The 27743-nt window shown below is 62.5% G+C and overlaps 2 protein-coding genes across 2 annotated transcripts in view; one reads left to right on the top strand and one right to left on the bottom strand.

Annotated features, from left to right (window-relative positions):
* The window catches only part of LOC101540238 (cadherin-23), a 299164-nt gene that overhangs the window by 262784 nt on the left and 8637 nt on the right, over positions 1–27743 (top strand). The window contains exons 23-30 of the mRNA XM_055132130.1: positions 2540–2729; positions 3089–3234; positions 5914–6133; positions 9090–9242; positions 10650–10763; positions 12939–13087; positions 24589–24649; positions 25416–25564. Coding sequence (XP_054988105.1) covers positions 2540–2729; positions 3089–3234; positions 5914–6133; positions 9090–9242; positions 10650–10763; positions 12939–13087; positions 24589–24649; positions 25416–25564 — 1182 coding nt within the window. The remainder of the gene's footprint in view (positions 1–2539; positions 2730–3088; positions 3235–5913; positions 6134–9089; positions 9243–10649; positions 10764–12938; positions 13088–24588; positions 24650–25415; positions 25565–27743) is intronic.
* C3H10orf105 (chromosome 3 C10orf105 homolog) lies at positions 13967–19038 on the bottom strand. The gene is made up of 2 exons (XM_012934244.2): positions 18961–19038; positions 13967–15626 (listed from the first exon to the last, which is right to left on the bottom strand). Exons 1-2 carry the CDS (start codon positions 18986–18988, stop codon positions 15250–15252), a joined length of 405 nt encoding a protein of 134 aa, XP_012789698.1. The 5' UTR covers positions 18989–19038; the 3' UTR covers positions 13967–15249.

The following is a 27743-nucleotide window of genomic DNA, read 5'->3' as shown; positions in this document are numbered from 1 at the left end:
TAAACCAGGTGTGGCCCCAGAGCAACAACAGAAGTATTGGTGAATAAAAATTGTCCTTTTGTTTTGTTTACTGGAGCAGTGCTCAGAGCTCACTCCTGGCCGTGCTGGGGACCATATGGGGTGCAGGGGATCGAACCCAGGTCAGCCGCGTGCAAGGCCAGAACCTTATCCTGTCCTGTGTCTTGTCAAGAGTCAGTCTGCCAGGGCTGGAGCAATAGCACAGTGGGTAGGGCATTTGCCTTGCACACAGCCGACCCGGGTTCGATTCCCAGCATCCCATATGGTCCCCTGAGCACCGCCAGGGGTAATTCCTGAGTGCAGAGCCAGGAGTAACCCCTGTGCATCGCTGGGTGTGACCCAAAAAGCAAAAAAAAAAAAAAAGTCAGTCTGCCTCCAACCCCCTGCCCCACCCCCCCCATCCTCCTGCAAAAGGAGCTGAGGACCTCGGGGGCTCTCTCCTCTCCAGGGTGCCCAGTCTGAGTCCTGGGGGCAGGGGGGTTTCAAGCACCTGCATGCGAGACAGTGCGTTTCTGCTTCTGGGTGGGCCGGGGGCCTTGCGCTGGCCCTGTGTGCCGAGGGTCCCTCCCGCCGGGCTGCTCCCTCCCCCCGATAGCTCCTGGCGGTGCCCCTCCCAGCTCCCCAGCCTCCTTCAAGGACCTGGCTTATGGGCATTGATTTAGAGCCTTTCAAAGCCCTCCAGCAAAATAAAGGAGAGGGGAGCGGGAGAGAATTATTCCCCGTCAGGCCGGGAGAAAAATGATGGGCGTGAAATGGGAAATAAATGAGGGCAAAGTGGTGAGATTCTACAGAACCGCCCAGCAGGGAGCCTGCAGGGTGGTCACAGCCCACCACCTGCTCTGGCGCCCTCAGCAGCCCCCACCTGGGAGGGGCCCAGAGCCAGAAACCAGGGGGTCTGTGGCAGGGTCCCTGGGAAGCGGCTGCAGCAGGTACTGCAGGCCCCCTGGGGGTGGGAGAAGGGACAAAGAGAAGCCCCCCCATGTGACACTGACCTTCAGTGCTCAACAGCAGACTGCCCCTTTGGCCTGGGGACCCAACTGCCCTGTGCCTCGGTTTCCCCATTCAGGAAGTATGTTGTGCAGTATTTCCTGACCCAAAAGGCACATTGGATGGGCCGAAGCAATAGGACAGCGGGGAGGGCGCTTGCCTGGCACGCAGCCGACCCGGTTCGATCCCTGGCATCCCATATGGTCCCCTGAGCAGTGCTAGGAATAATTCCTGAGTGCGGAGCCGGGTGTGACCCCCAAGAAGCAGACAAACAAGAGGCGCGTTGGAGAATCACCAGGAGGGCAGGTGTCCTTGACCTCAGTGTCCCCAGGAGCCTCCCCCACCGCCCTGGGTGCAGCCCTGCGGGGAGGGAGCCTGGCAGCTCCGCTGTCTGTTCTGCTCCAGCGACCCCAGGGAAACGGCGGCTGGAGATCAAGCCAGGGACAGGCTCATTCTGCTGCCCAAGCACAAAGAGCCCAGTCCAGGGGGGCTGAAGGAGGGGCCAGGCTGGCGGTGACAGGGCCCTGGGGACTGCGCCCCGCCCGCCCCCACATTCATCTTGGCCAGCAGCAGGGCGTTGGGGCGCTGGTGGCCGTGGCTGTGTCCGCTGGCCTCAGGGGGCTGGCGCCGGGCAGTGCGTCTCTCAGCTCTGACCCCGCCGACTGGGGACACAGGACCTGGGAAGGAACCAGCCCCCCAGCCGGCCAGGCTCCCCCCTCCGTGGAGGGTGCATAGGGGGCTAAAATGTGGGGCTCGAGTGTCTGGGGGGGCCCATGTGAGTCCCTCCCTGCCATGGGGTCCCAGCCCCCTCCTGCAGTCCCCCGCCTTTCTCAGCCCACCATTGGCCCTGCAGGGACCCACTCACGGGGCAGGGGCCAGGCCGGGGCGCCCCATTGTCCCTGCTTCTCAGGGCTTGCTCCTGGCGCTGTGCTCGGGACTCACTCCTGGTGGCGCTTGCAGGGGTGAGGGTTGGGGGGGAGGTCGCATATGTGGTGCTGGGAATGGAACCGGGGTCAGCCGCATACAAGCAAACACCTTGACCCCTCTCCTTGCTCTTCGGCCCCCAATCAAGGATTTGATTCTCCTTCTACTGCTCTGCCAACAGCCCAGGCCTCCCTCCCTCCAGCCTGAGGACCCCCACAGGCCACGGATCCTCCTGTTCTCCCAGAAGCCCCAGCACCTGCAGGCACAGTGGGGAAGACGGGCATTTTCCACCTCAGAGGCCTGCCTGGGTCCCCTGAGATGCGGGCATGGCTGTCACTGCCCCTTTGGGGGCCTGGGGAGGGCCTGGCACTGCTGAGGTGCCGGCATCCACTGTGTGCCCGCGTGCAGAGCGCCGTCAGGGGTCCTAGCAGGCCTGGCCTCTTGGTGGTCTCACCCAGGGCCGTCTGGGGTGGGGACAGACCCACCGCCCGCCTGCTCCCGCCCCCTGGAGGTCGGGCCCCAGGGAGCTGTGCCTGCCTGGGGGTCCCGCGTGCAGACGCCCTTCCGGGCCAGGCTCAGCAGCGGGCACCCTGTCTTTCTCGGTGGGCAGGTGGTGGCCGTGGACCCAGACCTGGGGGAGAATGGCACCCTGGTGTACAGCATCGAGCCCCCGAACAAGTTCTACAGCCTGAACAGCAGCACGGGCAAGATCCGCACCACCCACGTCATGCTGGACCGGGAGAACCCCGACCCCCACGAGGCGGAGCTCATGCGAAAGATCATCGTCTCCGTCACGGACTGTGCGTGCCCGCGCCCGCAGGCCTGGCCCCGGGTCGTCCTGAGTCAGGGGTGGGGGTTAGAGCTAGCTTTCTCAGGGTCCACTCTCCCATCAGGCTTCGGGGACCAGAGGCGGTGTCGGGGGTCAGACCTGGGTGGGCCGCATGCAGCTCACACCGTCAGCCCTGGGCACTCGCTGCGGCCCCACGGACTGAGTCTTTATAATGGCGGTGGAGGAAGACGCACTTCCCAGTTCAGAACCCCTCCTGGCAGTGATTCGGGGGCGTCAGGCTACGTAGGAGGCGACCCCGGGACGGCAGAGTCACGAGCATGCCCTCTGAGCCCGCCCCCTCCCTGCCCTCACTCGCCCTGTCTCCCCCAGGTGGCAGGCCGCCCCTGAGGGCCACGAGCAGTGCCACCGTGTTTGTGAACCTCCTGGACCTCAATGACAACGACCCCACCTTCCAGAACCTGCCCTTTGTGGCCGAGGTGCTGGAAGGCACCCCAGCGGGCGTCTCTGTCTACCAGGTGAGTGTCCGGCCCCCGTGCGCCCCTCGCCTCGTGCCTACCAGCCCGCAGGAGTGCTGTGGCCCCGTGGGCTGAGGACCTGGCCGGGGTGGGAGATCAGCACGCAACACTCAAATATGGGCCCGTCCCTGCGGTGGTGGCCATGGGCTTCCCAGAGGCGGCAGCGCTGGAGTGAGCTGGATTGTGAAGGACAGATTTGGAGAGGGGGTGGGAGAGCATGGCTGGAGACGGGGAAGGGCAGACGCAGGGAGGGGGCTACGGCAGAAGGCGAGCCCTGGGCCAGAGAGAGCACAGCACGGCAGGGAAGGTCGCCTCGTGGGCGACCAGCCTGGCTTTGATCCCGGCACCACGCCAAGCCCTACCCCACGTGGCCCCTGAGCAAGCCCCGAGCACGGCCGGGGGGCCCCCACCCCATCCAAGGCAAGCCCAGAGGTCTCCACGGAGATGGAAGAGGAGCTAGGCCTCCGTCCCTTGCCTGGGCTCTTCTCCCGGAAGCCCCAAGTGCTGGGGTCCCTGAGGCTCCCCTAGGACCCGCCCTTCTGCCCCGCGGCCCCGTCTGCTCCGAGAGGAGGAAGGTGCTGGCGGGAGGGGGGAGCTGGTGCCCCACAGAGCCTGGGTAGAAGTGCTCTGGGTGCCGTGGCCCAGCGTGGGAGTCCAGCCGGCCTGGGGGTGGGTGGGTCCCACTGTGAACAGGGGCTCAGCTGGAGACAAGCTGCGAGGCCCCAGTGTCCTCACCTGTGACATGGGGACACCTGCCTGGTGGCTGTGCCGTGCGTATTCTTTCGGATGCCAGCCTGGCGCTTGGCAGCAGGGCTAGAGGGCCTGACCGCAGAGAACGGAGTCCGGAGGGTTAATTGCCCCCATTAGGACAGGACAGGCTGTTGGTCAGGGTGTCAGGCCCTCGCGACTTCCTTATACGCTCACTGGGTCTTCTTTTTATTCAATCAGAAAAGGCAGTGTTCGAAGGCTGGCCTGAGCGCAGACTCCGTGTGCCCAGGCTCCGTCCCTGCCCCCAAGGGCCCCCCCACCCCACCCCTACCCCTCCGGACCCTTTGGGCGGATCCAGTCTCTGCACAGAGCATTCCCCCCAGTGCCCAGCAGGGGGAGCTACAATCCCGGGAACGGTGGCCAGTCCCCAAGAAGGCGTCCTCCCACATAAGAAAGGGAGATGCAAAAGGGAGCCCCCAGACCCTGGGGGGAGGAGATGGGCTCCTGAGAGAGGAGGAGGGAGCCTGACTTGGCCCCTTGCCCCCGGGAGCCCTGGTCCCTGCAGCCCCCCAAGGGTAGCCGCTGTGGGCTGAGCAGAAGGCCCGGCTCGGCTCCAGGAAGGGCCACACGCCAACCAAGTTCGAGTAGTGCGCCCCGTCCTGGGTCCTTCTGCTGGGCCTGGGCATCCCCTCTTCCTGCTGACTGGGTGTGAATTAGACCTGATGGCGTCAGCGCTTTCCTGAGCCCATAGACGAAATCGACAGCCCTTATTTCCTGTGATTACGCTTCGCATCTTTCTCAAACGACCTGTCAGACACTGAACTCTCAGGGCCTCTGAGGGGAGGACTGAGGGGACGGGTGGAGTCTCAGGAGAGGCCTGCGTGTGAGCTCAGACCACGTTCTGGTTTCTGTCACAGAGTCAGGTCTTTCTGTGATTCTTACCTCACTCTAGGCTGGGGTTGGACCAGTAGTTCTGCTGGTGGGGCACTTGCCGTGCACGCAGCCCACCCAGGTTCATCCCTGTCACCCTGTATGGTCCCCTGGAGCCCCACCAGGAGTGATCTCCGAGCACAAAGCCAGGAGTTAGCCCTGAGCACCGTCAGGTGTGGCCCCAAAAGCAAACCAAGACAAAACTAAACTAAACCTTTTTTGAAAAAATATTTTATTTATTTATTTATTATTTTGCTTTTTGGGTCGCTCCTGGTGATGCTCAGGGGTTACTCCTGGCTCTGCACTCAGGAATTAATGCTGGCATTGCTCCGGGGACCATATGGGATGCTGGGCATCGAATCTAGGTTGGCCTGTACTTGCAAGGCTTTACCTGCTGTACTATCACTCCGCCCAAACCAAACAAAAACTTATTCTCGGCCAACCCTACCCGGGACTGAAGGGTCCGACACCCTCTCCCCAACTACTGGGAGCCAGAAAACCCCCAGGCACCACCAGAGGGGATGGTTCAACACCCCACCCTCCCACAAGAAACTAAATCCTGTGGCCAGGGAGTGGAGCTCAGAGCAGAGCCCCCGGGGCATGCCCGAGGCCTCGGGCCCTATCCTAGGCGCCATCCGTGGGTCTGGAGACGCCCTCAGAAGAACCTCACGGTCAATGCCACAGTGCTGGGAGGGAAGCCCCGCCAAACCAGCGTCTACACAGCTGAGCTGCCCAGGACCCAGTGGGTTGGAGCTCAGATAGCCCACACAGCGGTTCCCCGCCAGAGGCCAGGGGTCACGGCGGAGATCCACAGGTCTAGGGGCGCTGAGCTCTGCGACTTCCCAGCAGAGACTGGAGTTTGGAAGAAAGGGGCAGGTCTGGGGGCCGGGACTCTTGTTCTAGATGCAGCTTCCCCAGCACCCCTTGGGGCAATGGGACCCCTCTCCGCCACCCGGCGTGCCTGAGTGCAGGGCAGGGGGTGGGGGGCAGCCGAGGCCTCTGCCCTGGAAGGCGCCCTCCCATGCTCCCATCTCCCCGTAGGTGCTGGCCATTGACCTGGACGAGGGCCTGAACGGGCTGGTGTCCTACCGCATGCGGGTGGCCATGCCACGCATGGACTTCCTCATCAACAGCACCAGCGGCGTGGTGACGACCGCCACCGAGCTGGACCGCGAGCGCATTGCCGAGTACCAGCTGCGGGTGGTGGCCAGCGACGCGGGCACCCCCACCAAGAGCTCCACCAGTACCCTCACCATCCGAGGTGAGGCGCATGCACACAACCCCCTTGGCTGCCCAGCTCCCAGCCCCTGAGCACAGCAGAGCCGGCCTGTTGCCAGGGACATGCCAGCATCTCCCTCCCGCCGGGCCGCAGCCTTCAGCACCCCCCACCCAGAGTCCTCCTGGACCCCAGGTCCAGTCCCTCTGCACCTTCCCAAGCTCTTTGTTCCGGCTTTGTGTTGGATTGATCGCCAAGCATGTGCTAGGAGTGAGTGTCGTACTTCTTGAAATCTATATTGTGATCACACCACAGCCACAGCTGACGGAAGTACCACCATCCCTCCCCCATAATCCATGGGGTCCCTGCCCCTGCAGTGCCCGGGCCCCTGTAGCCTCGCTTCTGCAGCTTTGCTCTGTTTCTCTGCAGCCCCAGGTGAGTGCGCCCGGCCAGGCCTTGCCATCTTCTGACTTGACTGTGTGTGGCTGGCTCTGGTTCCATCCATGCTGTTCTAGACAAGGTTTCTTCTCTAGTCCCGGGCCAGGAGTCCGCGGTGTTTCTGTCCCGCATCTTTCTAGCCCCTCATCTGGTGCCAGGCTTTCGGGGTTCCCAGATCTAAGGGCTATAAAAGGCGCTGCACTGGGCATGGGTGTACAGAATCTGGCTGAATTATCTGTTCAGTCCCTGTAGAGGGGAGACAGAGAGAGAGAGAGAGGAGAGAGAGGAGGGAGAGAGAGAGAGAGAGGCACGCAGTGGTGGGGAGAGTGGGGGTTGCTGAGCCCCTCATGTTTTCCAAGACCAGAGTTCCATTTGGACGCGTGGAAAGGCCTCGCCCCCCCCTCCCAGAGTGGAGCACCCGCAATCACAGCAGAAGGGCAGAGTTCTGGGAAGGGGGCGGGGATCCCCATTTCTGAGCTCCTCATTTCCCGGTGCTGAGCTCATTGTCTGCCCTGCCAGTGTGGCCCAAGGGGGCTGCTGTGTCCCTTTCATCTACCCGTGTCTTTAATTCTCGGGGCAGTGCTAGGACATTGGCACGGGCCTTTGCCAAAGGACCGGGAGTAACCCTGGGGACCAGAGTGCCACGTACAGCAGGCGAGATGTGGCCTGCTTTCCAGGGCAGGTCCCGGCAGGCCTGGGAGGGTGACCTGTGGGGGCGAGCTGCACTCCTCAGCCCTGTCCTCCAGCTGGGGAAGACTGGACAGAACTAGGCACTGGGCATCGTGTCTCCTGCTGGCCCAGGGCCTGCCTTAGGAGCCCCCAGGGAGGGGGTGTCCTGTGCTGGGGAGAGGGCTGGGCGTGCTCCAGAGGATACTCAGCCCTCTGACAAGACCCCCAGCGGTTTCTCTTCATGGCTCCCACAAGCCGCACCAGGCAGTGGCCCCTCATCCCTCTAGGGGGTGGGGGGGGATCCCAAGTGACCCAAGAGAGCTGGGAGACGTTTCACTGCAAAGGTGGTTGCCCGGAAATGGGGCCTGGTATGCAAAGCCTAGAAACAAATGTTTCGTTAAGCCTGTCAGGTGTGAGGGGGTGGGCAGGCAGGAACCCTCAAAGCTAGCTTCCTTCCTTAAGACCCCATCACAGCTTGAGGGGAGGCACCTCAAGCCCCCCTCCCCCACTCCTGGTGAAACTTCAGAAAAGCCTCTTCACTGTTCAAGGTCAACAGGGGGTGTTTGGTCACAGCTGCCTGGTAAGGGGGGCCTGCTGAGGGGTGCTGAGGGACACCTGGTGAGGGATGTGAGGGATGCCCAGTGAGGGGTGCTGAGGGGTGCCTGGTGAGGGGTACTGAGGGGTGCTGAGGTGAGGGGTGCTGAGGGGTGCCTGGTGAGAGGTACTGAGAGGCGCTTGGTAAGGGATATGAGAGGTGCTGAGGTGAGGGGTACTGAGGGATGTGAGGGGTGCCCAGTGAGGGGTGCTGAGGGGTGCTGAGGTGAGGGGTGCTGAGGGGTGCCTGGTGAGAGGTACTGAGAGGCGCTTGGTAAGGGATATGAGAGGTGCTGAGGTGAGGGGTACTGAGGGATGTGAGGGGTGCCCAGTGAGGGGTGCTGAGGGGTGCTGAGGTGAGGGGTACTGAGGGGTGCCTTGTGAGGGATGTGAGGGGTGCCTGCTGAGGGGTGCGGAGAGGTGCCTGGTGAGGGATGTGAGGGGTGCCTGCTGAGGGGTGCGGAGAGGTGCCTGGTGAGGGATGTGAGGGGTGCCTGGTGAGAGGTGCGGAGAGGTGCCTGGTGAGGGATGTGAGGGGTGCCTGCTGAGGGGTGCGGAGAGGTGCCTGGTGAGGGATGTGAGGGGTGCCTGCTGAGGGGTTCGGAGAGGTGCCTGGTGAGGGATGTGAGGGGTGCCTGCTGAGGGGTGCGGAGAGGTGCCTGGTGAGGGATGTGAGGGGTGCCTGGTGAGAGGTGCGGAGAGGTGCCTGGTGAGGGATGTGAGGGGTGCCTGCTGAGGGGTGCGGAGAGGTGCCTGGTGAGGGATGTGAGGGGTGCCTGCTGAGGGGTGCGGAGAGGTGCCTGGTGAGGGATGTGAGGGGTGCCTGGTGAGAGGTGCTGAGGGGTGCTGAGGTGAGGGGTACTGAGAGGCGCCTGGTAAGGGATATGAGGGGTGCCTGGTGAGGAGTGCTGAGGTGAGGAGTGCTGAGGGTTTCAGTGTGTGGTCTCACACATGTTTCAGTGTGTGAGAGGAGCTGAGGATTAGCGACATCACATCATCATCATTATGGCGCCCACCATGTGGTCACTGCTGTGTGTCTGAGTGGAAGGAGCCTTTAGGGGCATCCCTCCTGCCCCTTCCCCCAGGCAAGCCCCCAGGAAGTGGGTAGTGGGGAAGGCTGCTTTGCTCTGGTCACTCTGCCCTGCAGCCTGGGGTCCTGGCTGCTGGCCGGAGGTGTGGATTATGAGGGACACTTGTTCCCCATTTTGTGTGGCTCAAACCTCGGCGGCCTTGGAGCTGGGTGGGTGGTGTGGAGCAGGAGGCAGCCATCGCCGTGCCCCCGTGCCCCCTGTGCCCACAGTGCTGGACGTGAACGACGAGACACCCACCTTCTTCCCGGCTGTGTACAATGTGTCCGTGTCCGAGGATGTGCCCCGTGACTTCCGGGTGCTCTGGCTGAACTGCACAGACAACGACGTGGGCCTCAACGCTGAGCTCAGCTACTTCATCACAGGTGCGCCCGTCCGGGCAGCGGCCAAGAGGGAGGAGGCCCCAGACGGCCACCGCTCCCTGCTGGGGTCCTGAGTCATGGGGGAGCAAGGATGGGATGTACCAAGGATGGGATGGGAAGGTGGGGCCTCTGACCCCCCAGCAGGAGCCCCTCCATACTTTCTCTGTCTGTCTGTCTATCTCTCTCCCCCACACACACTGGAGGTTGACGAAGCAGTGACTAGACACGTGTGACCTGTCCATCCCCAAGACCCTTCACAGGAGAGTTTCCCCCGGTGTACAGGCGCAGGGTCCAATGGCTGGTGTGCAGCCTTTGGAGCCCCATGTGTCAACGCTGGAAACTGGCTTAGTCCCTAAACGAGTTGATCTGAGCTCAGAAGTGTGGAACGGCTGCCAGTGTGGAGAAATAGCAGGCAGTCGAGTCTTAACCCAGCCAGGAAAAGGAGTCTCGGCCCATGAGTGCTGGTCTTGGTCGCTGGTGCCAGGGACGCTGGTGCCCTGGGCTGGATTCAGGTGTTCCGGAGTCGCGCCCACACAGCTGAGGGCCAGGGACAGCCAGCAGGGGACAGCTCCTGCACATTCCTCCCTTGGCCATCTTCCGGGAGGCTCCTCCGGCCCGTCCCCCGCAGCTGCCCACACACACCTGCCCGCAGAGGGAAGACCCGGCCCCCAGTCCCCGCAGACCCCCAGTGGGCAGCCGGAATGCCTCTGCCCGGCCCACCCCCATGTCTACACTGTAGTCTCAGTCCCTTCCCGCCCCCGGGACCAGGTTTCCTCCCGCGGAGGCTCCCCTGCGGGCCAGACAATGCGCTGCAGACCGTGGGGGCAGGTTGTGCGGGGCCGGAGCCAGCAGGCGGCCCGGGCGCACGCTGCGAGGACCAGGGAGCGACCTGCGGCCCGGGACGCCTTCCTGGGCATCTTCTTGTCCGGAGGCCTCGTGCGGGCGGCCGTCTGTCGGGGCGGCCGTCTGTCTGGTCCCAGGCTTGCCCAGCCGCTCACCCGCTCCGAGTCCCTCCCGCCAGCTGCCCCAAGCCCAGTGCAGTGGCGCCCTCTGCTGTCCGGAGCGCGGCACTGCCCGCTCCCCACCTGCGCACTCGCCCAGCTCCCGCTCTCTCGAGGGGCGCCCACCCCCGGTCACTCCCCAGCCTCCTCGGGGCTAGTCCTCAGTGGACCGACACCCCCGCGGGACCGGCGGCCTCCCCCCAGCAATCAGACCTGCGCCCACCCGGGCCTCGAGCCCGCGACCAGCGCAGAGACCGGCCCCCGGCCTGAGTAGATGAGACCCCGATGCTCCCCGCCCCCAGGAGCCCCCCGAAACCCCGTCCTGGTGTCCCGAAGAGCTGGGGGCGCTGCCCCTCCCTGACCAGAAGCCCAGTCTTCTCAGTGAAACTCGCTTCTCTTTGGCCCACAGGCGGGAACGTGGACGGGAAGTTCAGCGTGGGCTACCGCGATGCGGTGGTGAGGACGGTGGTGAACCTGGACCGCGAGACCACGGCCGCCTACACGCTCATCCTGGAGGCGATTGGTGCGTGGCAGCCCGCCCCGCCCAGGCTGGGCCGCCCAGACCACACCCTGTTCCGCCCAGCCACTCATGCCCACTCCCCGCCCACTCACGCCCATGCCCCGCCTACTCATGCCCACGCCCCACCCACTCACTCCCATGCCCCGCCCTCTCGCACCCTGCCTACTCAGCACATATGCCAGTGCCCGCTCACTCATGCCCAAGCCCTGCCCACCCACACTCACGCCCGCCCACTCTCAACCATGCCCCGCCCACACACTCGCCCACACCCCGCCCACTCAACCCTCATGCGTATGTCCCGCCCACTGACGCCTCACCCCTCCCACTTATGGGCTTATGCCCATGCCCTTCCCACTCACAGCCCTCAGTCCCACGCCCTGCCCACTCATGTCCACACCCCGCCCACTCACTCCCATGCCCCGCCCTCTCGCACCCCACCCAGTCACACAGAATCACGCCCATGCCCCACCCACTCATGTTTTGTGCCCCACCCATTCACATTCTGCTTACAGCCATCCGTGCCGCGCTCCTGGTGTCCTCCCTGCGGCTAGGCAGCCCTCCTGGGGCCAGGCCTGGAGCCACAGCTCTGCCCCACGCCCATGGAGAGCAGACACCCAGATATCCCCCAGCAGGATTGAGCACTGCCGTGAGCCAGAGACCCGCGTGTAGCTCGATGCCTGCCAAACCTGCACGGGGCCTGGACCTGAACGCCTACCTGGTCCCAGGGGAGGGATCTAAGTCACACCACTGGCCCTGCAGCTGGGCAGGAAGAGTCAGGGGGCACGGGAGGGACCTTCCAGTCATGGACTTGGCTAGGCATGGCACTGCTGGCAGAGGGTGTGCCCCCTTAGCCAGCCCTGCTGCCCACACCCTGGGTGACACCTCCCTGCAGTGTTGGCACAGTCCCCTCTTGCCGGGCAGCAGCCCACAGCTGCCCTGCTACAGGGGCCTTCCTCCACCCTGGCAGAGGGGCAGGATGCCTCAGGATTAGTCCTCAGTGAGCTGCGCCCGTCAGGGAGTCGGGACACGTCCTTGCCCCCTCCAGTGCCCCAAAAGGAGGACAGTGGTCCGCATGCATTGGAGAACTACAAGACTTTACTTCAAAGTGTAGGCATGGGGGCTGGAACGATAGCACAGCCGGGAGGGCACTTGCCTTACATGCAGCCCACCTGAGTTTGGTCCTCAGCATCCCATATGGTCCCCGGAGCACTGCCAGGAGTGAGTCCTGAGTGCAGAGCCAGGAGCACTGCCAGATGTGGTCCGCCCCCCACCCACCCTGCAAAAAAAGGGTAGGCTTGTGTTTGCTCTTGAGACGGCAGAAGCTTGGCCCAGCGCAGGCCATCCTGCCTGTGTCCCAGGGGCGGGCAGGCCTTGGGTTCCCCTCCTGGCCCCGCAGCCTCCACGCTCAGCCCCGCACCTTCAGGGGTGCAGAGAGGCACATCAGACGTGAGGGTGGGGCCGAAGCACACGTTTATCTGGAGAGCAGGCATCCAGAGTTACGGTCTGGCTTGGCTGCATCTTGTCCCCCGCCCCAGGGGAGGTCGCCTTGCCCCTGGGTTCTGACCAGTCCAGCTGTTTCTGGACTGTGGACGCAGGCCCAATGCCTGCTCTGACGTCACGTGGCCTCCCTGGTGCAGACTCCCTCTGCATGTCTCTCTCTCTGTGTGTGTCTCTCTCTCTGTGTCTCTGCACAGCCCACGGTCTCTCATGCCTACTCTCCTCTCTCCCTCTTTCCTATCTCTCCCCTCTCCCTCTATCCATTGCTTGACCCACGCCTCCCCCCGTCCTGCTATTACAAGGACCCTTGCCATGGACCTCATTTCCAGACCCATAACTCAGACCCTTCTCCCAGGCAGTTCCGCCTTTACAGGTGAACTGAGCAGGCCGCATCTGTGTGGGGAAGGGGCACCATCAACCGCCTTCGTGCCTCGGTTACCTCATGTGAAGCAAGAAAGCTATTAAGAGCACGCTGTGAGGACTGGCTGGTGACAATCTGCCAGATCCCGTTCAGCTCTGCTAGTGTCACTCCTTGCCCTAAAGGGGAGTGACCCCCACCCCCCCACACACACACATACACACTCGTGGGCTGATGGGCATATCCCTGGCCGGTCCCTGCAGCGTGCCTACACCCCAGGGTTGGGGCAGGCCACGCTAACACCATCCCCTCCACCTCCACAGACAATGGCCCCGTGGGTAAGCGGCGCACAGGCACCGCCACTGTGTTCGTCACCATCCTGGATGTGAACGACAACCGGCCCATCTTCCTGCAGAGCAGCTACGAGGCCAGCGTCCCCGAGGACATCCCAGAAGGCCACAGCATTGTGCAGGCAGGTGCTGGGCTGGGGGCACGTGCAGCCCACCGCAGCTCTGAGCCAAGGGTGCTGGGGGACAGGGAGGGACAGATGCAGGAAAGCATCCTGGGTAGATGCCGGCCTCTCCCACCCCCTAAGGGCCCCGCAGAGAGGGCAGGAGTGGCTGGAGTGAGGGCACTGCCCAGCACAAGCCTCGGCCGCGCAGAACTGCTTTCACGGCGCTTGGCCGCTGCTGCCAAGCAGCGAGCTTGGGAAGCGAGCAGAGACAGGACTCCTTGGCGCAGGAAGCTCCTCGCGGGAGGGGCTGGGCCCCGCGGGCTGCCCTCCCTGTCCCCAGGCCCACTGCTGGGTTGGGAGGGAGCCCGGAATGAGTCACCCTCCTCCGCAGGAGCCCTGCTTTCTCGCTTGCAGGAAACTTGGAGGTGGCCCCAAACAAGCAGCTCTGGGCCTGTCCGCAGGGACGGGCTCCAGGCCCACGGGGCGAGCGGCAGCAGGGTGGGAACGGGAGTATGCCCAGCCCAGGCTAGCAGGGGGCTGCGAGCAGGAAGCGACTCCCGGGGGCCAGGGAGCCCCCGCAGCGCTGGGCGGCTCTGGTGGACGGTTCCAGAAGCCATCCCAGCAGGGGTTCCTCCCAGAGAGCCGCCCTCACTGCTGAGTCTCCGGGGCCCGTGTGGGGACGGGTCGCCGGCGCCTCTCGCCACCCCCAGCTTTTCCCTTCCCTTCAGGCCTGTCTCCGAAGGCGACACCCACGTCCCCTTGGCGGCGCGTGGCCTGGGCGGGGCGTGCGAGGCGCCTGCCGCCCTTCTCAGTCTCGGAGCTTGTTTCTGTGCTGTGCAGGCCGAGAGCTCAGCCCGAGATTCAGGCCCAGGCCCAGGCCATCCCCGGTGCCGGAAGTGAGTCTGTGGCCGGCTGGACTTGATCCTGGTGGTCACTCGAGCCTGGAGGGACACCTGTGGCAGGCCTGTCCAGCTCCCTGGGGCTCCCCAGCTGTGGAGTCGGGCTGGGCCACCCTCACTCAGCAGATAGTGGCCTCCTGTCCTGTGCCCGTGGTCGGCTCCGTCTCGCAGAACTCCCAGGCAGCGATGACCTGTCCTCCAGGGGTGCAGGCAGGACTCGGCCTTCAGCTGGAGGGTGGGGGGCGTACCTGGTCACACACACACCAGCAGAGGAGGAAGACACTGGGGTTTGCCGGGGTCCAGGTCAGAAGGAAATAGGTGGCTGGGGGCCCATTCCCAAGGCCCCGACTCCTGGGCTGCAGTGCTCTGCTCTCCCCTGAGTGCTGCAGGGGAGGTACCCCCGGAGGCCCCTCGAGGGTCTGAGGGCTGCAGCAGAGGGGAGCGCACCAGGGGACAGGGCTGGCCCTCTGCCTCTCTGGCACAGGAGCATGGGAACTTGGTTCACTCTCTGATTTGGGGGACCCAGCGGAACCCTTCTTCCCCGGCTGGCCCAAGCGGTTTGGGAGTCTGAGTCTCGTCCTGGGGTGCAGGTGTTTTGACATCTCCCAAGGCAAGGCTGTAGAGGGCGGAGGGCATGCACAGTGCGGGCTCGGGGGCAGGCCTAAGGTCCCAGGGCTTTCTTGGAGAGGGGAGACCGTCCCGCCTGCTGGGTGAGGTCCGGGACCCCCACCCGAGGCAGCATCTCCTGTTGCCTGCAGCCCCCGCTGCTCCAGACACAGAACCAGCCCCTTCCTCACCCTCAGTCCCATCGTGAGGCACCAGCCTGTAGGGGTCCAGGTATGGCCACAGTGCTGAGGACTGTGTTCCCTGCAGGCACCTTGTCACCAGAGGGAGCTGGTAAGGCACAGGGAATGGGGGAGAAGACCATGGCTTCCCTTTTTCCTTCCGGGTCAGAGGCAGCAGGACCCGGTGTAAGCGGGCCATGGGCTGAACATTACATGGGCTGGGGGGAAACTTTACCCTGTTCAGTGGCATGGCCTAGAATCAGACCCGGACTTGGGGGGCGGGGCGCCTGGCTTCGGGCAGTGGGGGGGGTCTTGGATTGTGCCCCCTGGAGCCTGGGCCACGGATGCTGCAGTCTTGCAGCACTGGTCCTGTGGTCCTGGTCTTGCAGCAGCTTGAGAGCCTGCACGAGCGGCTGTCCTCCTGGGGGTGAGTGTGTGGCCGGGACGTGGGGGTCGCTGCCCTCGCCTCAGCCTCTGGGGGCGCAGGGTGGCCACGTCACAGCATCGTGAACTCTGAGCGCTCGAGGTCTGGCTCGTGCTGGAAGCCGGGCGGTGGGCCTGGCGGGCCAGGCCGGGCCCTGCGGAGGCCGTGCAGGGAGCGGCGGAGGGAGCTCAGGCGCTTCCAGAGCCGGAGCTGGGGCTCGCTGGGGCTGCCGGGGTGGTGGGGCATGCTCTCGCGGGCCCGGTGGCGGCTGGGGTCCAGGGCCGCTGGCTTGCAGAACGCCAGGAACAGCAGGCAGGAGGCCAGCAGGAGGAAGATGCAGGCCAGCGCGACGAGCACAGGGACCGGGTCCACCACCCTGGCGGGGCTCCCGGGCGCCGTGGGGCCTGTGAGGAGGGCAAGGGGCCCGGGGCCCTCTGTGCTCATGGTTCCTACAGGGGAACGGAACAGAAACTCAGCTGCGGACACGGCCGAGGGTGGGAGGGAGGACACTGGTGGGCATGCAGAGCTGAGAGCACAGGGGCTGGAGCGATAGTACAGCGGGTAGGGCGTTTGCCTTGCACACGGCCGACCCGGGTTAGATTCCGAGCATCCCATATGGTCCCCTGAGCACCGCCAGGGGTGATTCCTGAGTGCAGAGCCAGGAGTAACCCCTGTGCATCGCCAGGTGTGACCCAAAAAGCAAAAAAAAAAAAAAAGGCTGCGTGCACAGATAGCCTCTGCCATTTCACTGCTGGGTGAAGTGACCGAGTCGGGGCTGGAGCTGAGTGGGGGTACCCTTTCTCTGACACCCGCCTCCATTCGCCACACAGCGGCTGGGCTGGAGCAGATGCAGGCACTTAACGTGAGTCCTGTGACGTTGAGCCGAGACCTGCCCGGTGGCGTCCCGGAGCTGCTCGGCCAGGAACTTGCTCCGTGCGCAGGCGCGAGTCCAGAGCAGAGGGCTCCTGAGATCCCAAGTCGGGGGCTTGTTGCCGGGTTCTTCCAGTGTTTGGATACATTTCCATTTGAATGAGGCCTTTGAAACATTGTGTATGTGCGTGGGGAGTTGGGGCAGGGGGTTGGACCTTCCCCAGTGCTCAGGGTCAAACCCAGCCTGCTCTAGCCCGTTGAGCCATCTCCCCAGGCCAGTGAATACTTTAAATTTTTGTTTGTTCATTATTGGGTCACGCCTGGTGGTTCTCAGGGGTCACTCCTGGCTCTGCACTCAGGAATTACTCCTGGCGGTGCGGGGGGACCATATGGGATGCCGGGGATCGACCCGGGTCAGCCGTGTGCAAGGCAGGTGCCCTGCCTGCTGTACTATCACTCCGCCCCTAAAGTTTTATTTTATTTCGGGAAGTTTGAGGGCCACACCCGGCAGTGCTCAGGGATCCCTCCCAGCAGAGCTCAGGGAACCAGTGTGGTGCCAGGGATTGAACTGGAGTTGGTCGTGTGCAAGACAAGTGCCGTAACCCTTGTACTATCTTTCTGACCCCAACTTTTTTCCAAAACACAAACAAAAAGACGTCACATTAATAATCTGAGTAGTGTTTCTTTAGTGTTGGCACTGACCACCTCAGGCCACTTGCTGCCCGACTGTGGCCAAGTGTCACTGTCCCCAGCCCCACCCCTGCTTCCCATCCCCACCCCCCAGTCCGCCTGGCCCAGCCTGCTCCCAGGACGGGGAGGACATTGGGGCCCACCCAAGGGAAGGCCGAGCTCAAGACCATGCCTGAAGAGGGGGCTGAGCAAAGGCCAAGACTGGTCTCGGGACTCCCGGCCTCTGGCTGCCTCCCTCCCGCTGGGTGGCTGAGTTACTCTGACAGTGACGGGAGCAAGGGGGTGACAGGTGGGGAATCAACCCTTGCCAGACGAAGTCCCCTGTTGGCCTTACAGAGCTGGGTATGGCTCAACAGGGGCGGGGTCATGCCTGGCGTGCCCAAAACCCTGGGTTTCATCCCTTGCATGGCATGGCCCCCTGAGCATCACTGGGTACAGCCCCGGTGGCCCCAGCACTGCCAGACCCCAAACTGTCACACCCCAGCACTACTGGGTATTACCCCCTATGGAAAATAATAAAGGAAGCCAAGCATATGGCGCCATTGATGGAAGGCAGGGTGGCGTGGGGTGACAGAAAAACATGCTTACTGACCCTATGTAGCATGTCTCAGAGAGGGCAGGTGACTGACCCACCTGACAGCTGGCTGTACACCCACACACACACACCAGGAGGTGGACATGCCACAGCCAGGCCTCAAGGAGGTCGGGAACACTGTCTCCCAAGAGAAGCCAAAAAGTAGGCACATTTTCTTTTTTCTTTTTTTTTTTTTTCTTTTTGGGTTACACCCAGCGATGCACAGGGGTTACTCCTGGCTCTGCACTCAGGAATTACTCCTGGTGGTACTCAGGGGACCATATGGGATGCTGGGAATCAAACCCGGGTCAGCTGCATGTGAGGCAAACGCCCTACCTGTTGTGCTATAACTCTGGACCGAGAAGGCAAATTTTCTCAACTCTCAAATAAAGGCAACACATTCCAGTTCTTTTCAGGAAAAGGACCAGCGGGGAGGAGAGGACACTAACAGCATTGTCAAGGCCAAAAGAACCTTGATTCGCCCAAATATCTGAAGGGACTTTTCAAATATTTAAAATCTGACAGCGAGCCAGACGAAAGCCCGTCGACAGGCGCCGTCCGCCTGGCAGGCCAGTGTTTGAACTTGGATTTTTACAAACAACAGGAAATCCAAAAGAGGGTCTAATAAGAGAAAGAATCACCTGTTTCCCTTTGATCCGGGACTCGCAGGAGACGGCAGCGCAGGTCCCCTGAGCCCCGCTCAGTCTGACTCACAGTCGGGTCTCTGGGCCCAGGGGAAGGACGACTCTTGCTGTCCTTGCTGCAGCTTGCTGTCCAAGCAAGTAGCCCGACCCCCGGCCCTGCTGCCCGGCCCAGGTACTCACCAGCTGCAGGACCCAGCCCCAGGCTCCTGCCTGCCCGCAGCCTTGCCCTGTGCCCGACCGTCAGGGCCCTTGCACCCACCCCGCCCAGCACCCCCCACAACCCCCCTCCCAGCATTTCCAGACATCAGTGTCCTCCCAGCGCCCGGCTGGAAACTCTGATGCCCGTCCTGCTGCCCCGAGCTCCCGCCTTGCGGGCACTGGGCCTGGAGTGCCCTGGCCGGGCAGCTGTGCGTGCATTAGCTCTTCTTTGAGTACAAGCCAGAGGCCCTGGGTGTGCCGTGGCCGTCTCCCACAGGGAGGATGCTGACTCTCCCTCTGGCCTTCCTGGGCAGGGCTCGGCGGGGGGTCAGGAAGGGGTTGTCTGAAGTGAGTGTCGGGGCCCTGTTGGCTAACACGGTGGCCGTTTCTGTGAGGGGATTCGGATGAACAGTGAGGCTGTGGCTAGCACCTGGCGCCCCAGGAAGCGAGAGATTCCTGCGCTCGAGACCATCAAGCTGTCTTTTCTGGAACACACAGCAGCACGGCCGCGGGCCCCTGGGCACCTCCTGCTTCCAGCCCGCTGCTTCTTGGGAGGCAGGAAGCTCCTGCAGAGAGAGCTTGGGGTGGTCTCGAAGGCAGTGAAGCCCCTCAGCTCCTCAGCATCCTCAGGGCACTCGCAGGCCTGACAGGGACGTCCTCCCCTCAGCACCATGCTAGAGCCAGGCACAGAAGCCTGAGCACTGTGCTCGGAGCTCGTCATGGGCCTCACAAAGCAGAGGGGCTCCACGTCTGAGCATCGCCTCCCCCTCCCCAAGGACCCAGCCACCGTCTGCCCCCTTCACTCACCAGCCTTCTCGGGCCGGTCCCCAAGCATGGACCTCAGAGTGCCCGGCCGGGCGCAGCCTCCTCAGCTGCCCGGGGCGGGCTCCAGCGTCCCCCGCGCCCCCTGGCCCAGCCCCGACAAGCCCCACACCCCTTGGCGACTGAGCCACTCCCCTCCCTCTGCCTTTGTCTGGAGGGGCAGCCGAGGAGGTAGGGTGGCAGCTGCGCTGGGCAGAGGGTGGGGGCACACTGAGGAGCAGGATACTCACCCCCGCGTCTCCATGGAGCCCTCACTCAAGGGGCCCCGCCGCTGGGGGGCCGGGAGGTGCCTCTGACCCGGCCCCACCTTCCCCCGCACTGCGAGGACGTGCCAGTGGTCATCTATTCAGTGCCTGCCAGCCCCAGGTTCCCAGGGAGAGGGACTCCTAGCCACAGGAGGCAGGCGGGCAGCACCAGAGGGACAGCCGGGCAGGTGGTGGGGTGGGAGGGAGGGGGAGGGGACACAGGGAGGTGGGCAAAGCAATTGTAGGGCAGGAAGTACTGTCCTGTGACATACACACATACACACACACACCACACACTTACCACACACCCACAACACATACTCACGCTATACACTAACAACACACATACACATCACACACTCACACATAGCACACCCACATGCCACACTCTCACACACAACACACACACTCATCCACACTCAAACACACTACACATTCATACACACCACACACACTCACACGCCGCACACTCATATACACCACACACTCACACTACACAGTCATGCACACCATACAGTCATATACACAGTCATGCATACCACACACTCACCACACACACAGTCATACACACCAACACACACCACACACTCATACTCATACTCATAAATACAACATACACAGTCATTCATACTGCACAGTCATACAAACACACTACACATTCATAGACACAGTCATACACACCAACACACCACATACACACTCATACCACACACACTCATACACATACATCATATTCACAATCATACACACCACACACTTAGCCACACTATCCACTCACACAGTCATGCATGCTACACACTCACACCACATATACACTATACCCACACTCATACACACCACATATTCATACACACCACACATTCAAGCACAGTCATACACTCACACATACACACACATATATGCATTCATGTGTGCACACCACACACTCATTCATCTGCACACAGTCACATACACATGTTCATACACACTGGCGCATACACATATGCATGCACACACAAACACACACAGACACACACACCGGAAGCCTCACTGCTTCCCTGGCAATGCCCAACAGGGAGCCTAATGCTAAGCGACTCCCCCCGGACCCTAACTCCTGAGTGAGCCCGCAGAGAGCTCTGACCCAGCCTGCGCCTAGGGGACACTGCATTCGTTCCGGGGCTCCCTGCTTTGGGCGCCCTCGGTCACAGTCAGCGCCCTCACGCCGCACACCCTGGCGGCTGAGCATCTGCCGGGCACTGTCGTCCCTCAGGTGACCGCGGGCACGAGGGCCTCTCTTGCCTGGGAGTACGCTCCCGTGACACGAGGCCCAGAGGTGTGGCCCGTCATGCAGAAGTCAGCACGGGGGCTGGCGCTGGAGCTGCGGGGCTGAAGGTGTCCCGAGAGCCGGCCCCGCCAGCCCTCTCCCCATGCCCTGTCCCCTCTCTCCTCAGCCAGCAGCAGCCCCCACCCCTGCTCCCGAGACAGGAGGAGCAGCCCCCGGGCGGAGAAGGCTGCGTCAGGAATCCTCACAGCGGGCAGAGACCCTGACAGGGTCCCCGAAGGCTCCTTCCAGAGCCAGCGAGCGGGGTCCCCACCCCAGGCCTCCCAGCCGGAGCCCCCCGGGGAGCAGAGAGGAGGGGCTCGGCAGTGAGGGCAGCAACCGCCGGCCCCCCGCCAGCCTCAGCGCCCCTCTGTGGCAGGCCCCACAGTGTGCGGGGCAGGGCCGCCCACACGCTGCTCGTCTTGGTGCTCCCCGTGAGGAGACGGAGGCCCAGGGGACTGGATGACTCAGCCCTGGCCACAGCGCCGGCCTGGAGGCTGGATTCACTCGGACTCTTTGGGGCCCAGAGCCGAGGTTCCTCTTGTCCACACCCTTCCTGCCCCCCCCAAAGCTGTTTTCCCCTCCACCCACGCGGACTCCACCCCTAAGGCCCTTCCAGTCAGACCCACTCACAGTCCTCTGAGCAGCCTCATCCTGGCTTCCGCCGGCCCAGAGGCTGAGGATCCGTCACCCCCCGTGTGAGCCCGTCGGTGCCAGCGCCTGCCGCCCGCCCCAGGCAACCTGTCCCACTCTCACCGGGATCGTTACCCTGAGTCCTCTGCTAGTACCAGGCCCTCCCGTCCCTCCACACCCAGCTCCCTCCTTTGGAAGCCTTTGGTTGGTCCAACCCTGCACCTCCGCTTTCTTGATCTTAGCCAGCAGGAAGCTGCCCCCTCCTCTCTGCACCCCCTCCCTGCCCCCCACGCCCACCTGGAGCTGTGCCTGGTCCAGAGTAGCAGGATCTGCCCAGTGGGCAGAGGCCAAAACTGAGCTGGTGCCTCGGGTGACAAGAAACAAAGTCTCAGTGCAAATGACCTGGGAGAACATAGTGGAGAGGTGCGATGACGGCCGCCTCGAACCAAAGGCCAGTGCGAACAGTGAAGCGCACCTGGGCTTCTCCACCACGGGGCCCGGACCCCGAGCTGGGCGGGGCTGGGCAGGGAGGCACTCGTGAGCGCTCTGGCCTCTCCCGGAGATCCAGAATCGGCTCAGCAGTGTCTGCCCTGCGCTGCGCAGGCCCTATTCTAGGGAGGAGGGCCGCAGTGGCGGCTGCAGGGAGGCCCGGGAAGGCCACGGGAAGCGACAGGAGAGTGGCACGTGCGAGACGCACGGTCTCGCTGGAAGGCGAGCTGGCAGGGCGAGCCTGAAGCCAGCACGCGCTGGTGCTCAGGAGGTGGCACGGAGGGCCAGGGAGTCGCTCAGGGGCCGAGGGTGCCACCTTCATGGTCCTGCTGGTCCCCAGCAAACCTGAGTCCCAGCACTGAACCTTCAGGCCTGTTGGCTGAACATCACTGGCAGTGGTGCCCGGCCCCTGTTCACTGCTTGGAGCCAACCTCTGCAGAAAAGAAAAGTTAGACCAGTGTGGCCAGTGAAGAACCAGGAGGGAGTGGCAAGGGGCAGTGGGGGGGAGGGAAGCTCTCCCCCCACACCCCAGGCTCAGTTTCTTAGCACCCAAAGATGGTCCTTTCTGCCCTGCGCCCAGGGGGCAGGGTGTGTCTGAGCCTGCAGGGGGCACTGTGCTCTCTGGCACTGCCCAGCATCCCTGAGCCCCTGTGACCCCGCCCCCAACCCACCAAGCAGCATTAACAAGTCACTCCCTGAGTGAGTGTGTGCAAAGAGGCAAAGAGAAGCCCCCCACACACACCAGCAAAGTAGGAGGGTGAAATATCCCCCTCCTTCGTGGTTGTCACAGCCGTGTATTCAAGAAATAAATTCCAAAGGCAGCGGCGTATCTCTCTCCCTCTCTCTCTCCCTCCCTCCCTCCCTCCCTCCCTCCTTTTCTCTCTCTCTCTCTCTCCCTCCCTCCCTCCCTCTCTCTCTCTCTCTCTCTCTCTCTCTCTCTCTCTCTCTCTCTCTCTCTCTCTCTCTCTCTCTCTTTCTCTCTCTCTCTCTCTCTCTCACTGGTCTCGCACCACTTCCCCCACCCGGGGTGGCCAATGGCCATGGGCGGATGAAGGAGGAAATGAGGGCCAGGCTGGTTGGTGTCAATATCGGTTTATCCACTCTCATCTCCATTCTCTCCAGATTCTCCCCCTGATCTTCCCCTTCCCCGACCCCCTCATCCTCCTTCTGGATCCTGCCCCTTCATACTTCTCCCTCCTGCTTCTGCCTCCCCCACCCACTCTTATAGCCTGCGTTATATCCCCAGTCATGAGGGGTTGAGTAACTATTACACACAGGTGTCGTCATTCAATCAGTGGATGTAAGGTCCTAGCCTCAGGGGAAGCTTCCTCTAGGACAGATTCTCATCCAGCAAGACGACTGGCCTAACAGCAAAATATGGTGTGTTTCTCCTCTCCTTAGTCCAGCAAACATATAAACATTCATAATATTAATCATTTTGTATGGACACAGTAAGAGATACATTAAACTTGTAGTGTGGCTCTCCTGGGGACATCTTGCTATAGATCTCAGACTACAGTGCTCAGGCCAGATTAGTCTTTCCTAATCCTAGCAGGATCCTAATTCAGTTGTTACTTTTTGGATCATGACAGAATTTGTCCATGATTGTGCTCTTAACTTACAGTTATAAGTATTGTGGCACTTTGGCCAGGCCCATTTCCATGCCGGGTAGCTCACAGCTTGCTCTGGGTCCATCCAGTCCCTCCTCAGGACCCTGCTTTTGGGGTGCTAGGAACTAAAGGGCAACTGAGGCTTAAGTCGAGAAAGCAGATACCCAGGAGTGAAAATTACTTGGAGTCAATTAACTCCCAGTTACAAAAGCATAGCATTAACTGTCTTCCTGTGTCTATATAAAAAAGGACATTGCTCTGAAGTAAACTACGCAGAAGGACATAAGAGAAGGAGAAAAGCAATATTTCATTCACAAATATAAACTCATAGATTTCTGAAGAATCTGGTCTTACAAGTTAACAGAGTCTGATTAGGGGGGAAAGGTGATAGACCAGTTGGGGAAGAGAGCACAGAGAGGAGTTTACAGATAAACACAGAGGAATGGAAGTGCCTCAGGAGCACTGTGATAAACCTAAGCTCCCTGTGGCACAAGGAACAGGACATACCAGTGTTGTCCTAAAATGTTTAGAGCTACATTCCAATAAACACAGAAGAATGAAGGTGCTCCGGGAGCACTGTGATGGGTATTACTCAGTAAACCTAAGCTCCTTATGGTTTACACAAACCCATGTTATCCTACAACAGTGAAGGGGATGCTGGGCTGTGGTGCTCCCGCTGTTTGGGGGGAGGGACCCCACCTATGATGCTCAGGGCTTACTCCTGGCTCTGCACTCAGGAATCACACCTGGTGGTGCTCAGGGGACCCTATGGGAAGTCGGGGATTGAACCCGGGCCGGCTGTGAGCAAGGCCAGCGCACCGCCCGCTGTACTGTCTCTACGACTCTGGGCTCGACACGCCTGGTCTTGGGGCTCGTATTTGCAGAAGCTTCGGGGCAGGCTCCCTGTGGAGGGGCCGAGCCCTGAGCATGTGTCGCTGACCTCGGCCACCCTGAGCCCCGCCAGAGACCGTCAGGGCCTGAGACAGCATCAAGCAGGCAGGGGGAGCAGAAACAAGCCTAGCACAGGCCTGGCTGTGAGCGAACACAGGTCCCCCTCTGGGGGCGCAGCTCTGCGTTTCCACAAAATGGGGCACACAGGGGGCGCCCACTGGGACCCAGGGTCACTGCTGGGGAGGCTCAGGGATCCCACCTGTGCGGGTAGATGTGACCTAGGGGGCCGTCCACAGAGCACCTCACCTTCCCCATCCTCCCCGGCAGCTCCCCGACTCTGGCCAGGGCCCCCCAGAGCCGTCATCAGTCGGGTGGGCCAAGGGGCCCTGCAGACCCCTCCTGGGAGCGCAGCTCTGGGCGTGACCCGTGTCTCCTTCTCCCTCAGCTGAAAGCCACGGACGCGGATGAAGGGGAGTTCGGGCGTGTGTGGTACCGCATCCTTCAGGGTGAGTGCCTCCCCGCACGCAGAGGGCCCCTGCCCTGTCCAGCGGCCCAGGGCTGAGTCTGCAGGTGGGCCAGAGGGGACGCAGGGAAACTGCTCGCCACCCGCTCACCGCCAGGTCTGGTGCCGTGTAGGTGTGGGGCTGCGTGGCCTGACCCTGGTTCTGCCCCAGCTCCCTCGGCCCAAAGTGCTCCTCAGAGTCCGCGCCCGCACTGGCCAGTACCCCAGAACGAGAGCGTCTCGTACCCGTCCTGAGCCCATCGCTGTGCCCTTGTACACGAGGTCATCTCCTCGGACCAGCTTCTCAGTGGTCTGACAGGAGCCTGTCAGAGGAGAAAGGCTGGCCTGTGTGTCCCCGCCCCCCCTCCCCCCCCCCCCGTTCCAGTTCATGTGGCCTGAGGGCAGAGGCAGGCGGGTCCCTGAAGGAAAATCAGGGTCCTGTCAGGAACGGGCACTGGACGCGGCCCCAGATACTCCAGGGAGGCCCAGACTTGCCCACCCACCCACCCACCCACCAAGGATTTGCTCTGGCTTCCTCGGGGTGGGCCCAGGTCCCTCTGAAACATGAAATTTCTGGACCCCCTGGCACGGAGGTCTCAGAGCATGTAAGGCTTCTCTGGGGGCACAGGGCACTTGTGACCCTTCCCCCAAAGCCCACCGGACAGAGGCAGGGCTCAGGGCATTGTGGGCCCCCCAAGTTCTGGAGAGGACCCACCTTTCCCCCAAGCTCCAAAGAAGAGACCTGTGCATCTCACCTGTCGGCCTCACAGGTAACCAAGGCAACAACTTCCGGATCCACGTCAGCAGCGGGCTCCTGATGCGGGGGCCGCGGGCCCTGGACCGGGAGCGGAACTCATCCCACGTGCTGCTGGTGGAGGCCTACAACCACGACCTGGGCCCCATGCGGAGCTCTGTGAGGGTGAGGCCGGGCGCGGGGCGGCCGGGGGCAGCCGGACACGCAGCTGCTGGTCTCCAGCCAGAGCAGGCCCGACCCTGGCTCAGGGGCCGAGTGTCGGAGCAGGCTCAGCCTAGTCTGGCGTCTCAGACTGGCCACTTCACTCCGAGCCCGTCTCTCTGGGCCCAGAAGGGGGACTGGGTCTGTCCTGGGGGTGAAAGAGGTGCTGTAGATTCTTGAGAACTGCATGGAACATTCGCATACGCAAGCCAGAGGCCTGGAAGTCCGAGTTTTCCTTGTACTGGTTTAGTGGATGGGTCCAGGTCCCTCCCCGGGTCCAGGCCTCTCCTGTGTGCGATGACCCTCGTTCTGTCCCTCGACCCCTGCTCCACATGATGATGTCCTGGTCCTGTCCCTCGGCGTCTGCCCCCTTGCGGTGTTCGATGACCGGGTGCTGTTTTGATGCCGTGTTCTGTCCAGTGCATGCCGTCCTGGTCTGAATCCTGCCCGCTGGACCCTTGTCCCCCTGGTCCCTTGCTGGGGCGCCTGCTCTGGACCTGCCGCTGGACCCCTCTGGAACTCTGCCCCAACGGCTCTCAGTTCCCTCGTTTTTCCTTAGGCTCTGGCCACGGCCATGTGTGCATGGGTGAGATCCCTCCTGCCCTGCTGGGCACAAGTGAGGGGACAGAGAGCGTTGCCTGGCCAGGGGTTCCCTTTATCCGCTCTGTGCTGCCCCCCCCACCACCACCTCTAGCTGTCCTATTCCCTGTTTTGACTCGAGACCTTCTCGGCAGATGAGGTTTAAAATGACCAAATAGTGGCCAAAGAGATAGTCCAGCGCGGAAGGCACTTGCCTTGCACACAGCCGACCCAGTTTCTATCCTGGCCACCTGAGCTGGTCCCCGAGCCCGCCAGAAGTGATCCCCGAGCTTAGAGCCAGCAGTAGGTCCCGAGCAGCCCCGGAAGTAGCCTAAAAGCCAAAAAATCACAAAAATCAGTGGCCAGTGAAGTGAACTCAGACTGAACAGAACCTGGGCTTGGGCCAGGCCCGTGGAGCCAGGACTCGGCCCCCTGCTCGGCCCGAACCCGCAGCCCGGTGCTTCCTGCACATCTGCGTCTCTCAGGCTTGCAAACCACACACCCTCTCGCTGTCTCGCTGCTAAAAACAAGGCTGAAACCAATAGCAGCGGCAAATCTGTGGCGTGTGGCCAGCCTCTGGAGGACGCCACACCCAGGCTCCGTGCCCACCCCCTCCTGGGGGCACCCCGCCCCCACCCTTCTTTGGGGCCATTTAGACGTGGGAGGGAGAGGCTTGTTCTTCCCAAGGGGGGCGGGTCAGCTTCTGTCCCCCAGATCTCTCCAGGCAAATTGCTCACCGCCCTGGCCCGAATGCTCCCGGCCCCCCTGCCAGGATCAGCCCCCGATGAGTTCTTGGTACAGCCAGACTCAGAGGGTTCCTGCTTGTGCAGAGCTGCGAGGGGGAGGGGAGGGCGGGCGCTGTCGTTTGCATATCAGGTTCTGGGTGTCTGGAGGTGAAAACTGCTGACCTGGCGGGGCTGCAGAGCTCGAGAGCCCCAGGGAGAGAGGCTTGTGTGCAGCTGCCCGCCCACCATCTCAGGCACCCCCAAGCCTCCGCACCTGCACCCCACCATTCCCAGCCAGACCCAGAGGCTGGTCCCAGAGGTAGGGAATCCGTCAGAAACTAGACGCCCTGCACCAGGGCAGGGAGACATACGAAACCTGCCCCCGACCCCTGCCCTGCCCCACGGATGCCCACTTCACTCTGCTGACCCTGAAGGAGGGAGCTTCTCCCATTCACAGGCCCCCTTAGCCCAGCACAGACCCGCGCAGGGCTGGAGAGATGGCACAGGAGGAAGGCGCTTGCCTTGCAGGCAGCCGGCCCAGCTTCCATCCCTGGCACTGTGTAGTCCCTAGAGCACCAGCAAGGAAGAGCGCCAGAAGCAGTGAGGTTGGAAGCGTGGAGCTGGGATGACCCCACCCTGTTCCGGCCCTCTCAGTTTCCCGGGGCCCTGTTCTTGTGGGCCAGCTCTGGGCTCTTCCCGAGGGAGAGAGGAGCTGAGAGCCTCTGACCTCCTCCCTCAGCTGCCCTTCTATTTTTCAGTTTATCGTATTTTAATTTTATTGATCTGGGGGTGGGGGCCACACCCAGCGTTGCTTGGGCCTTACTCCAGGCTCTGTGCTC

The sequence above is a fragment of the Sorex araneus genome, chromosome 3 (assembly GCF_027595985.1).
Source record: "Sorex araneus isolate mSorAra2 chromosome 3, mSorAra2.pri, whole genome shotgun sequence".
In the NCBI taxonomy this organism is placed as follows: domain Eukaryota; kingdom Metazoa; phylum Chordata; class Mammalia; order Eulipotyphla; family Soricidae; genus Sorex; species Sorex araneus.
This window is presented reverse-complemented; position numbering and strand designations above follow the sequence as displayed.